This window comes from Rousettus aegyptiacus, unplaced genomic scaffold, assembly GCF_014176215.1.
Source record: "Rousettus aegyptiacus isolate mRouAeg1 unplaced genomic scaffold, mRouAeg1.p scaffold_m13_p_10, whole genome shotgun sequence".
In the NCBI taxonomy this organism is placed as follows: domain Eukaryota; kingdom Metazoa; phylum Chordata; class Mammalia; order Chiroptera; family Pteropodidae; genus Rousettus; species Rousettus aegyptiacus.
This window is the reverse complement of record NW_023416285.1, coordinates 14932575-14945723: the sequence shown is the minus strand read 5'-3', so window position 1 is coordinate 14945723 and position 13149 is coordinate 14932575. Positions and strand designations below refer to the sequence as shown.

The 13149-nt window shown below is 43.0% G+C and overlaps 1 protein-coding gene across 5 annotated transcripts in view; it reads right to left on the bottom strand.

The window, feature by feature from the left end:
* The window catches only part of STIM2 (stromal interaction molecule 2), a 120480-nt gene extending 114582 nt beyond the window's left edge, over nucleotides 1-5898 (bottom strand). For 2 of the 5 annotated variants that reach the window (XM_016164954.2, XM_016164955.2), the window contains exon 1: nucleotides 2283-2821. In XM_016164954.2, the coding sequence (XP_016020440.2) occupies nucleotides 2283-2667 (385 nt within the window). In that variant the 5' untranslated portion in view covers nucleotides 2668-2821. Of the gene's footprint in view, nucleotides 1-2282; nucleotides 2822-3738; nucleotides 3784-5761 lie in introns of those variants that run through there. The other 3 variants (XM_036227577.1, XM_036227576.1, XM_036227578.1) reach the window with 3 other exon arrangements.
* Between the last annotated feature and the right edge of the window lie 7251 nt (nucleotides 5899-13149).

Genomic DNA, 13149 nt, shown 5'->3' with positions numbered 1-13149 from the left:
AATACAACACAATATTTAAGTTCAGTCTATGGTTCTACTTTCTGAAGTTTACAGCAGGAATAATTAATTATGTTCTAGGTTTAGCACAATATTTACATAAAAGAAAGCACTATTCATACTATCAGAAGAATAGGGAGGAACCTGATAGAGACTATACAGTTCAAAGAAATTTTCAATATGCTCTTACTTTACTATGGACTTTCAATCTACCTTTTGCCAGATACCAGTGCTATTAACCATATTTACATAAACTTATTTAAGTGACAATTTAACTTGTACATTCTGTAGTTTATCTTAAACTTCGAATGGACATGCTTAACTTGTTAAAAATCTATATTCTACCAACGGAAAAAATAAGAACATTAAAAAATAAATTCTCAGGTTAACATTATTTTAGCAAACTTATTTTAAAGCACTACAGCATAAATTCACTTTGTGTAATAGATATATCAGACTTTTTACCCAGTAAGAATCATCCTTCCTTTTTCATGATGCAATAACTCAGAGAAATTTAAATCTTCAAAATAAAGGACTGTAAACAGCTTATTACAACAAAATTCCATCTGAATTTTCTTGCTATACTCTACATAGTATAAAACATACTGTTAGTGGTTAACAATACTAAATTTTCAGAATCGGGTGCCCTTCTACTAACTACATATTGATAAAACATCAGCCAATTATTTTTTAATCTAACTTTTCTGCTCAAGAAACCAAGAGCCACACTCCTATAGCTTCTAAAAGCCCAAATATTTCTGCTCCCTCTCTTCTTGCATGAGGCTACTTTCCAAATTATCACTATTCTTCACCGCATTTTTATTTTCTACGTTTTTACTTGACGAATAAAGATTATTCGGGCATAAAACTATCCAACCTACCAACCTCACTCGAACTATACTAGGTTCCTAATACTGATCATTCTGTATAATCATTCTATCCAAATTACCCAGTGTTAGGTTTGGTGTTTCAAGTTCCATTTAAAAGGGCTTGATATGTCTCAGGGTAGAGCAAGTTAAATATTCTGATCATTATGTTCTACACACTACAACTTCCAAAGAGCCAGCAAAGTTTACCAACACCCTTCTTTCTCTCCAGGGCAGGAAACATTCTGTCACAGAACCCAGAGAATAGCTGCTTTGCTCCACACAATACTGCTCCCGAGCACTTCTCAGAGCAGCTGCTAGTAACGTTGAGAAAGATAGATGCCCGCTCGACTATCACTTTGGTTAAATCAATGATGTATCACCTTGTTTCGCTTTACTTTTTCCTTCTAAGTCTTGCAATTAATGTCAAAAGCTACAAATTACTTGTAAAAATAAAGTACAAAAATAAACATTAGCTCCACTACTTTTCCAAAAGTCATTTAACACCTTACATCATTACTTTAACCAAGACAAATCAGTTGTACATGACACCACAAGGCTTGAAAATGATTCAATTTTCTACCTAAACTTACCAAACATGTTTGCAAGTTTTCAATTATTTCGAGAACGTTCTATACTTAAAAGGTGTTGGTGCAGTCTTGCAGAACTGTGCTGCTCACATACAAGCCCCAGACATCTGCACTTGATACATTTCGGGTACATTTCTTGTTACCTGCTGAGCTTTCTGTATCCGCTGTCACTCAGGGATGCTCCCACCAGCATATACTTCCCATCTTTTGAAACAACCTTCCGCCCACCGCTCAAAAAACACATTAGATTTAGAGGTTTCCACATACTGATATAGAACCACTAATAGCAGCAGGTATTAAGGCTCTCAAAGAATCCTCTTCAGCAGCCTCCCCTGGGATACTGTGCTCAGCGGGGCTGTGAACCTGAAAACTCGCCTCCAGCTGCCTTTGCAAAAGCAGCGCCAGAGACAGACTCAATACCGCATTGCTGTTGCTGACTTTTCCCAGCAGCTTAAAAAAAAAAAAAAAAAAAAAAAATCAGCCCCGTCCCCTGCAGACCCTGCGGGCTATTCTGCAGCACAGAAGAGAACCTCTGCATTGCTCAGCGTGGAACGCCGGGGAGCCCCACTGAAGGGCGGGGAAGCGAGGGCCATCGAGAGGCTCTGTCGAAAGCGGGGTACTGGGAGGTGGTGAAAGGGAAGGCGTGCGGAGTGTAAGGAACCGCGACGAAGCAGCGGCCAGGGCGCTGGAGTCGGGGGGCCCGGCTCGGCATCGCTCAACGTCCGAGGCCGTTGAACAGAGGGCGCCCGGCAGAGGCGCCGGCCCCTCCCGGAGATGGGGGTCTCGTCAGGGCCGGCCGAGCCCCGCCCGCCGCACCCGGGGCCCTCACCTGTCATGAGCGCCGGACTGTCGCCTGCCGCCGCGGCAGGAGAAGAGGCGGCTGCTGCTGCAGAGCCCGACGCCCGCCGCACGCGGAGGTGCTTGGGCACCAGCTCGCATCCGTCCGCCGCGCCGGCCACCAGCAGCCCGAGCACCAGCAGCGCAGCCCAGCCCGAGGCCGGGCCAGGAGTCGCGGCAGGATGAGGGCGCGGAGGAGGGACAGGGAGAAATCGCGGCGGCGCCCCGGCCGCCTGCCACTCGCCCGCTCCGCCAGGCGCTGCCGCCTGCAACTCCTCGGGCCGCCCCCGCCGCCTCAGACGCGAGCTCCCGCCGGACGCCAGCCTGGTCCCCTCGGCACCGGCGGCCTCCAGGGCTCGGGTCCCGGCTGCGTTCATTGGTTCCGGTTATTTAAAAAAAAAAAAAAAAAAAAAAAAAGGTGAGGGGCAAAGAGGTACAGCGTCTTCAGGCGGTGCGCGACACCCGCGCTGCTGCGGCAGCAAGACCAGGATCCGCTGCTCTGACGGCTCCAAGCACCAGCCCCAGCGCCCGCGCCGCCGCCGCCGCTGCCGCCGCCGCCGCCGCCGCCGCCGCCGCGGCGCATCCCTCCGCCCCCTCCGGCCCGCACCCGTCGTAGTACCACGCTCGGCCCCGACGCCTCCTCCCCTCACACACTCGCACGCATACCAATCCCCCGCCTGCTTCAGGCCTTGCACGGCGCAGGCGCGGCGCCCCTCACTGCGCCTGCGCGGCGCCCCAGCCCCGCCCCTGAGGGCGTTCTGGGGAGGCTGAGCGTTCCTCCCCGTGGTTTCTGAAGATTTAGCTGAGCAGGGAAGTTGCGGGGGTGGGGTGGGAAGGAAAGTTGACAAGCTCCCGTCACCCATTCACGCCCCCACTGCGACTGCGGGGCGATGGGGGACGGTTAGAAGAGTACGGACATCCGGTCGTCTGGCCGAGTTATAGCCGTGTGGACTGCAGCAAAAATAATTGCATCGGTCCGCAAAACCTCGTAATTGGAAACTGCGGCGTCTCCAGAATTTCAGTATAGGTGCGGCCTCCAGGAGGCTGTAAGTATGGAAGTGGAAGTTAGCCTAGCGCAGCGTTTTATTTACATGTCAAACACTTAAAACCCTTGGCAATATGCCAGGCACTGTGCTGAGCTCTTTGCAAATTTGCATGTTATAATTTAAGTTTAGGTGGTAATATTCTTGTTATAAAACTCATTTACAAATGAGGAAACTAAGACCCAAAAATGTTAAAAAAAAAAAAAAAAAAAACTTGCCCCCAGGTCCCACAGCTATTAAACGGAAGACGGCCAGATTTAGCACCACTGAAAAATACTGGAAGGTACTTGTTCTAGCCTCCCCCTATGTTCAAACATTACCTAACCCCCACTCCCACCCCACTGAGTCTGCTGTCAGCTGAATACGTTAGCAGAAAAAAAGTGGTCTTGACTTGGCTTTACCTACCTCGAATTAAGTACTCTTCGTGTGAGTACACACACAATATGCACGCACGCGCAGGGACACACAACACACACGCTCGCGCGCGCGCGCGCGCTCGCTCTCTCTCTCTCTCTCTCTCTCTCTCTCTCTCTCTCTCCCTTCCCCCCGCCCCCTTCCAGGGGCACAAAGTTGTACAAGATTTGCCCATAGAGTTCTTAAGGACAAAGGTACCTCTTTGATCCTGAGTTTTTGTTGTTTGGTTATGGTTTTGATTTTACTTTTTATTGGTTTGTTTTCTCAACTCAAGAAGATGCTCAAATTACACAGTCTCCCAAAAAATTTCTTAGACAGTCTGGCCAACATAGCCACTAATATCATTCACTGTGGAAGTGTGATGACAATTCAGAAAAGAAGCAAGAATTTCTTTGAGGCTAATCAATCTATCAACAATTATTCTTGACAGACTTATTGGGGTCATGATGCTCAGGTAGCAATTATCAGGCAACAGGGAGATTATATTTTCCCTGGTGAAAGGCACAGTAATGAAGGCACACGTTTGCTGAATGTCCACAAAAGACATAATTCTGCTAAAGAACCAGGAAAATATTTTTTAAAATAACAAATAATGTCTTCAGAAGGCAACTTTTCATTTATTTTAATATTCACTGAGAGTCTAGTATGTGCCAGCCAGGGTAATGAGTAATAATGACTCAACCCAGACATGTGAAAAAGTCATTTAAGTCAGTACTCAGGGCTCTAAGATCCCGAGAACATAGTCCCTGCCTGGAGAATCTTACAATCCTGTTTAGTAGATGAAATTTACACCCATTAAACAATTAGAGGTGAAAACAAGGTAACAATCAGTTGCTAAATTGGGCAAACTGTTAGAGCAATAACAGCAGTATAAAACCACGAATAACTGAAGCAAACCTTTAAACAAAGATATACGATGTTGACACTAAGAAGGTACTGGATTTGGGATTGTGATTAAAAGTTTATTCCTCTTACTACTGGAGTCACAAAAGAAACAGGGAACCTGCAAGCACTGAAGAGACCTGTCTCAAGCGACTCAAGGTCCAGCTATAAAACCTCCATCTCATATCATCTTTGTCACAGGTACCGGTTTCCGACTGTGAAATGAGTGGCTGGAATGCATTATCTTGCTGAAGAGGTAAATTATCACTGTGCATCTAGCACAAACTTTTGTGCAGAAAAGGAAGTCCATTCCTTTGGACGACAAGCCTATCTCTGGAATTACAGCTGCATCTGTTTGCAAGTTGAACATAAACACAAGGTTCCCATTGAGGCAATCGCTTCCCTTTCTTTTCGGGCTTCCTCTCCCGCTTCCAGATCTTTGCTTTCCTTTCCTTGCCTCCCAAAAGCTTTTCTCTCTCCTTCCCTCTTGCCAAATCCCAATTCGAAATCTACTTTGAGCCCCTTTTCCTTGTCACCTGTCTCCTAGAGCCTGGTGTATACCCCATAACATTCACGATTTGCCATTTATTTACAGAATTTCATTACTGTCTTTCAGCCATTCATGACTTCAAGCATCTCGAGGGCAGCACTGAGTTTTGGAGTCAGACAAACCTGGTGGAAATGGCAGTTTCAACCCTTTTCAGCTGTGTGACCTGCAAACATGTTAATCTGTTCACGGTTTCCAGAGGGGAAATTAGGGACCATGTAAAAATGCTTGCCCCACAAAGTTGTTGGTGGAGGTACGAGAGTGAAATAACAGGTAAGCCTTTGTGCGGTGCCAGGCACACTGGTACGTTGTCATCCCTTGGGGAGAACTGCCTCCAGCTTCTTGGTGTGTATTCTGAGTGTGTCCCAGGCTTAGAATAAGCGCATAGCACTTTGCGTGGTGGTTTGGTTTCATTTTCCAACAATTCCCTAACTCTGAGGGGCGCGCCTAGCACAGACGCACAGCAGGATCCCTCAACCCGGCCCCTCCCCATCCCAGAAACAAACCGGCCCTTCCCAAGTGCCAGGCTCCCTCCCCACCTCCTTCTCCCTTTTCTCCCCCGCAGAACAGCCCAGGACACCCCACCCGCTCCAACCGGGAGAACCGGATCTCCTCCTGCGGGTGAAGCCAAGAAAGCGCCTGCGCCGCCCAGCAGCCTCGCGCATGCCCGCTGTCTCCCGCGCCTTTCCGCAGAGGCGCCAGCTCTCAGTCTCCCGCTGTTCCGGGACGCCAGCAGCTGCAGCTCGCCTGGCTTCCGGCTTCCACTCCGTGGGCGGAGCGTGCGGGCGCCCGGCCGCCGCGCGATGACGTCACCGCGCGGGCGGACGCGGCCGGCTGTAGGTGGGCGTGAGCGGGTCTAGGATGGAGCTGAAGGAGTGGGGAATTCCGGCCGTGGTTAACCCAGAGGGGCTGCTTCTTCCCTTTCGCCCGTCTGCCCACGGCGCTTCTCCGACCGGCCTTTGCCCCTAAGGGCGAGTTGCAAATAAGATTTCTGACTTCGGCTTTGTGCCTCTGGAATATCGGGGGCTAATAGCACCATCTGAGAGCCGGTTTCATTTGCTCATCACGGTTAAGCCCCTTGGAGAATGCAAAGAGATCCCTTTGGTCGAAGCCCTGCAGCGTGCCAACCACTTTGTTTTCCCACTAACTCCCACACAAGCTTGCAATGGGGTTAAGGTCCAGAGAACTTCGGACAAACATCTCTAAAGCGATATTATCGGCCCCAGGACCCGAAGTGAATGAAGCCTCAGCAAATAAATATGGTCCTCAAATTGTTGAATGAATTAAAGCACTTAGAAGAAAAGTGACACCGTGGAAGTAACTCATTAGCAAGTAACTCATTAGCAAGGAAGTAAGGAAGTAACTCAGTAACCCTAAAGCCAATAAGGCAGGGGTATTTCTCAACTAGTTTAGTGAAGGTGGAAGCCTCATCCTTGCATCTTTCCGTGAGTGGAGGAAGTCTTTTAAAATGTGTCTTGCATGCAGAGTAGGAAATCAAAAACTCACTAGGAATTTTTAACTTATTAACATAGTTTTTAAAAGCCACACAACAGAGCAAAAGGAAGTCAACTTTGTCCACCAAAGCCAAGGCAGTCTGGGCTGGTGGTGTCATTTCTACTAAAGAGGATGTTTCTTCTAATACTGCTTAATTTAAAGTGTTCCGTGAATATTGCTGATCACATAATACCTGATAAGAGCTAACGCAGCAGTGCTGACAATTCTGTAAGAGGAGGAGTAGAATCGTGACAGAACAAAAAGTAGAGCTATCCGCTATTGAAAATCATGAAAAAATGAGAACTGCTTGTTTGCACAGAGATCTATCCTTGGACAGTAATGACAATTGTAAGGTCAAAAGGGAAATTATGAAACGTGTAAGACATGTTATGCCTATGCTCTTGACAGCAAGAGAGTGGGAAATCGATTGATGGCATGAAAATCTTTTAAGTATGACACAAGAGACTAAGCTTCTAAGTCAAATGCCTACTAATATAAACAAATTTATACTAATAAATATATAAAAAGATTTTCAACTTCATTAGTTATAAGGGAAACACAACTCAAAACAACAGTGAGATATCACCTCACATCTGTTAGAATGGCTGTTATCAACAAGACAAATGGCAAGACCTGGAAAAGTTGTGGAAAAAAAGGAGTCCTCATACAGTGCTGGTGGGAATGCAAATTGGTACAGCCATTTAAAAAACAGTATGGAGGTTCCTCAAAAACTTAAGGATGGAGCTACCATATGACCCAGTAATCCCTCTTCTGGGTAGCTACACCCCCCAAATTTTGAAAATATTTATTCATAAAGATATATGTATTTCTATGTTCATTACAGTATTATTCATAGTGGAAACAACCTAAGTATCCTTCGATGGATGCTCAGATAAAGATGTGGTACACATATATATAATGGAATACTACTCAGCCATAAAAAAGATGAAATACTGTCATTTGTGACAACATAGACTAATCTTGAGAATATCATGCTAAGTGAAATCAGTTAGATGGAAAAAGTCAAGAACCATATGATTTCATTCATGTGAGGGATATAAAACAAAGCCACAAACAAACAAATAAAAAACTCATAGATAAAGAGAACAGTATGGTGGTTACAAGAGGGGAAGAGGGTGGGGAGATGTTGAAGAGAAATAAGGGGGTCAAATACATGGTGCAAAAGGAGATTTGACACAATGTAATATATGAATGATGTAGAATTATATACATGAAACATATAATCTTATTAGCTAATCTCACCTCGATAAAATTAATAAATTTCTTTAAAAAGGATATGGATTCTGGCATTCACACAGACATTTACTAACCACATGACTTTGGCCAAGTTACTGAACATCTTAACCTCAGTTTCCCCTTCCATAAAAAAAAAATAATAATAATAGTAATAGTACCTAGACAGGGTTATTGTGAGGTAAAAATGATTACAAAAATTCCTGGTGCATAGTTAGAAATTATTATCTCAGCTCCTAATGGTGTTAAGGACAAGAGCTTGTTTTCAGTTAAATTGTGCAAAAGAGGAGAATTGAAAGGAAGAGCCCAAGAAGAATATATAAGAGCACATACAACAAAAGCAAGCACATAAAAATCTTTATAGGGTCATATGCCTGAGGGGGCAATCAGTGGTGATATTTTAATCTATGTTCCCAGGAAAATAGAACCTGAGGTTTATATAACAATTCCTTGTGAGTACAACCTCAGGGAAGCAAGGATGAGGGAAAAGGAGAAATGAAGGAGGGAAGCAGGTAGGAAAAAATCAAGGAGATGATTTTGGCCACAGCTTTGCAACAAAGAGTGCTGACTGCTCAGTCTCACATGATGTTTCCATATAGAACTTATGAGACTATTGCATTTGGGAACAGAGGAAGGGAGAACAATGGAGCTCCTGGCTCCTATCAGTCAAAGGTTACTGCAGGAAACATGAACTCCCCCATACTTTTGAATCATGCCGCCTGCCTTTCCAGGCAGCTGCAAGCGAAGCCAGATCCCTCAACAGCAGTGGCATTATCCATGCATGAGCTGAGCCAGTAAGTGAAAGGGAGCCAATAGCACTCCCCAACTGTCCACCTCCAGCTTGCTGCTTTAAGGCAGTGTCTACCACCTCTATAGCAGGAGAGAAGCCCCGAAGGAAAAAAAAAAAAAAAAAAAAACAGGCTAGAGATTCGAAGCATTAAGCAAGGCATGCCCAAAAGCAACATGAGGGACCTGGAATAAGCAGAGAATCACAACATCTTAGCCACTGCCACCAGGGCAGCCACAGAGTTCAAGGAGCTTCCCACCGATGAAGATTGAAACATGGCTTCTGCAACCTGGAAGGATGATGTTGCAGTGTGGCAATATTCCTGAATGGTAACAGTAGCTTCAAACGGAAAACTGTAACCAGGCAAACTCAAGAAGACACAGAAATTCGGTTCAACATAATAGTAGTGGCAGAGTCATCAGAGGACCAACATGTAAAAGGCATTGTGAACTGAGAGAAGCCCTTTATGCTTTCAAATACTAAATGTCTTTTAGGTGTCAGGTACTATATTAGAAGCTAAGATCTAAGATGAATAAGATAACCCCTATCTCCAGGACCAATAATTCTCACAGTTACACAGCAGTAATACAAAAGTAGATACTTATTTCATTTATTTATTCATGCTTTGTCATTTAATATCTGTTACCATCGAATTTGGTTAAATCATTTTAAGAAAACAGTTTGTTTCAAGAAGTTCTTGTCTCAAAAATTAATATCAAGTGAGTTTATAAATGATCTCATACTTCACATAATGCAGCTGCCAGGAACTGGTGAAATAGGCATTTGTCTAAATGTTTTAATATTTACACAAAGGTGTTCCGCAATGTGTTTGCAGTTGGGGGAATGGAATGATTAAATGAGAATTTGGAAACAAGCCTGTGTCAGAAGAAAAGGAAAGGAAGGAAAACAGAGAGTCTGGAAACGTGGAGGTTCAAATTATGGAGGAGTATGTTTTCATAGCACAATTGCAAATCCAAAAGGAAGAAGAGGAAGCTTAATGTTCTCTAAGACAAATTAGTGCTATTTGGCCAAAATTTACTATTTAAAAAAAAACTCTAGAATTCCATTCTAATTGGGGAAATTGACATGAGATAAATAAGAAAAATATGGCACATACTAGATACCATGTGCTAAATGGTGGGGTGGAGGGAGCAAGGAAAAGGAAGGCTTTTGAGTGAAGACATGAACAAAGTGAAGTAATCATACAGATACCTGGGAAGAGAGGATCCCAGCATGTAGAAAGGTTTTTAGGAAATTATGTGTGTGGTTTGTTCCAGGAATTGCAAGGAGGTAAATGTTACTGGGGTAGACCAACAGAGAAAATAGTAAAAGATGCAAGAGAAGAAATAGGGGTCAGAAAATGCAGAGTCTTACAGGTCATAGTAAGAACTTTACCTTTTTCCTCTGAATGAGTTCAGAAACCAGTGGAACCTTCCCTAAAAGAACCTTCTATTAACAGGATACCAGACATAAGTTAGCTGTAAAAGTAATGAAAATGTCACTCTTCCTCAGAGCCAGCCAAAAGATAAAGCTATAAGTGCAGCAGTGACTCCAAAACTAGGAAAATGATTTAGGACTTAAAGTTGACATGATATGGATTTAGAATCAATCCAACAACAAGAGAATCTTAATTTTTCTGTGGGATAATATGGCTCTTCTATTTGCAAAGGGCATTAATTTTTTCACTTTATAGGTATCAATTGATTACTAATATCAGTCCCTTGCTACTTGCTGGGCGTCAGAGGTTAAAAAGAGAGATTGCCTGCTCCCAAAAACTTTCCATCTAGTGATAGAGACACATGAATAAGAGTTTACAGTAAAAATATGATAATAAGGATATAAATAGAATGCTACATAACCACAGTCCACCTGGGGTGCTAGGAAAGACTTCTTAAAGGAGCTAACCGTTGAGATGGCTTTGAAGGACGAGAAGCTGTTACCAAATTAAAAGCTAACTAAACAAAGAGGAAAGGGAAGACATTCTAATAAGAAGCAACAGCATCTGAACATTTTTAAAATAAAGTAAAATCTTCCTTATAGAAGAGTAAATATACACTCTTTGGAGAACAACCATATTTTGCTTAACATTAGCATGTAAATTGACGAATAATAGATCTTGACATGGGGAGGCCTCAAACTCATGGTGTGTGTGTGTGTGTGTGTGTGTGTGTGTGTGTGTGTGTCTGTGTCTGTGTTTTAATGTTGAACCACTTGGAAAGTTATTATAATTTGAAAGATCGGAGCCTAAAAGCTTATTTCTACCTAATAAACAACGCGGTTGGACAGATGGAAGAAAGCCACAGTAATATACACCCACAGGAGCAGAAATGGGTGGGAGAGGATCTTTGGAAAAGCTAGGGGCTTATTATTGAAAAGTAAAAGAAAGAAGTAACACTGGCAACAAGGCTTCTGAGAATTCGATAAGCAGCATTCATTCCTTGGCTGCTAGGAAGCTCAAAGCTAAGTTTGCTGCAATATTTTAGTTCTCATATAGGAACTCAAACTTCTATAACAACTTATTCCTTTATTTTAGTTTTTATTTTTCTGTCCCATCAAAATGGTGGTTCTATACATAGAAGTGGAGAATAAAACAAGAGAGGCATTTGAACTTGGGATATGGTTAGTGTGAAATGCCTTGGTACATACAGATACAAAAATATAGTAAGCATTTAAATATATGACTGAGTGTTCAGAGATGGGTGTGTAGACCTCTTCTCGGTTACACTTATTCCTTGATAATTTCATCCAGTCTCATGGCTTTAAATATCATCATATTTTAATGACTTCCAATGCATTTCTTCAGTTCAGAGCTATCTTGTGAACTCCAGACTCATCTTGACATCTCTACTTGGATATTCAATTAGCATCTCAAATTCACACATTCAGAAATTGTGTTCCTATTATTCTCCCCTAACCTGCTTCTCTCTGCAGTCCCCACATCAGTCAGTAACTGAGATCCTTCCTCACATTCTCACGTCTAATCACTCAGCAAGCAGATCCTGCTGACTCGACCATTTCTCACCACCACTACAGCTGGCACCCTGGTCCAAGCAACGATTAACTCTTATCTGGGTTATTGTGATTGCCTCTTAGTTGGTTTCCCTGTTTTGCACATGCCCTCCGAAGTCTATTCTTGACGCATCTGCCGAAGGTCGTGTGACTTCTCGCCTTAAAATCCTCAGACAGCCCGTCTTTCTTGAAAGAAAAGCCATAAAATGGCTGACAGGGCCCTGCACGATCTTGCCACCATCACCTCTCTGACCTCACTTCCTGTTTCCCTCCTCATTCCACCTGCAGAAGCCCTTCAGTCTCATTCCTCCAGGATCAAACTATGTTTTTGTTTGTCTCAGGCTTTTGCATTTGCGTTTTCTTCTGCCCAAGGAATGTCGTGTCAGGTTTTTGTTTTTGCTTTTTTCTCTACCTGGAATGTTCTTCCAACAAATATCCACAAAGGCTGCCTTTGGCTCTCTGCACAAATGTCCTCTGCTCAGTGGGGCCTTCACTGACCACACAATTTAAAATTGCAACCCTCACATCTACCCATACACATTTTAACTTCCTTGCCTGCATTAGTTTTCTCCGTAACCCTTATGACTACCTAAAACACTATATATTGTATGTACCTACAATATTGTCAGTCTCACCCACAAGAACATAAATTCTATGGGAGTAGACATCTTATCTCCTGAGAGAGTGGATGTTTGATTACTATTTGATGGATATTTAATGAATCAGTGATTAAATCTGAAAGAGTGGATGTTTGATTACTACTCAATGGATAGTTAATGAATCAATGACTAAATCCATAAATCTAGGACTCAGTAGGGTTTCCTGCAGAAGATTTTCTTTAAAAAATGATGTCATTTGCATATGTGTGGAAGATGGAATTGTGTCCAGGGAGCAGATTACTCAGAAAGAATATACAACATGAAAAGAATAAAGGGTCGAAATCAATCTTAAGAGCAGTTAGAGAAAGAAGTACAGTGGAAGGAATCTAAAAACAAGTAATAAGAATGTAGAAGGAGAACAAGGAGAGAGTGAGCAAGAGAAAGGTAAACATACTTTCAAAAGGAGTGGTTAGCAACATCAGATGTAGCACAAAGGTAAAGTAAGACCAGCAACAAAATGTATCTGTGGAAATTGCTTAGCTATTGGAAATATTAAATAAATGTAGATCATCGTACATCGTATATCCAACTCCAGATGGGTAAAGTGTTGAATGCAAAAAAATCAGTGAAGAAATAAGCTCCTGATGAGAAAGAATCTTCTAAGCTTAAAATAAATTACATAGTTTACAAATGTACTAACTGATAAATTTGACTCCATTAAGATAAACACATTCTCTATATCAAAAAGAAGCCTAACCAAAATGAAAAGGCTAAAATAAACTGAGAAAAATATGTGCAGCAAATTCGACAATGAGGGGATAGTTTTATAT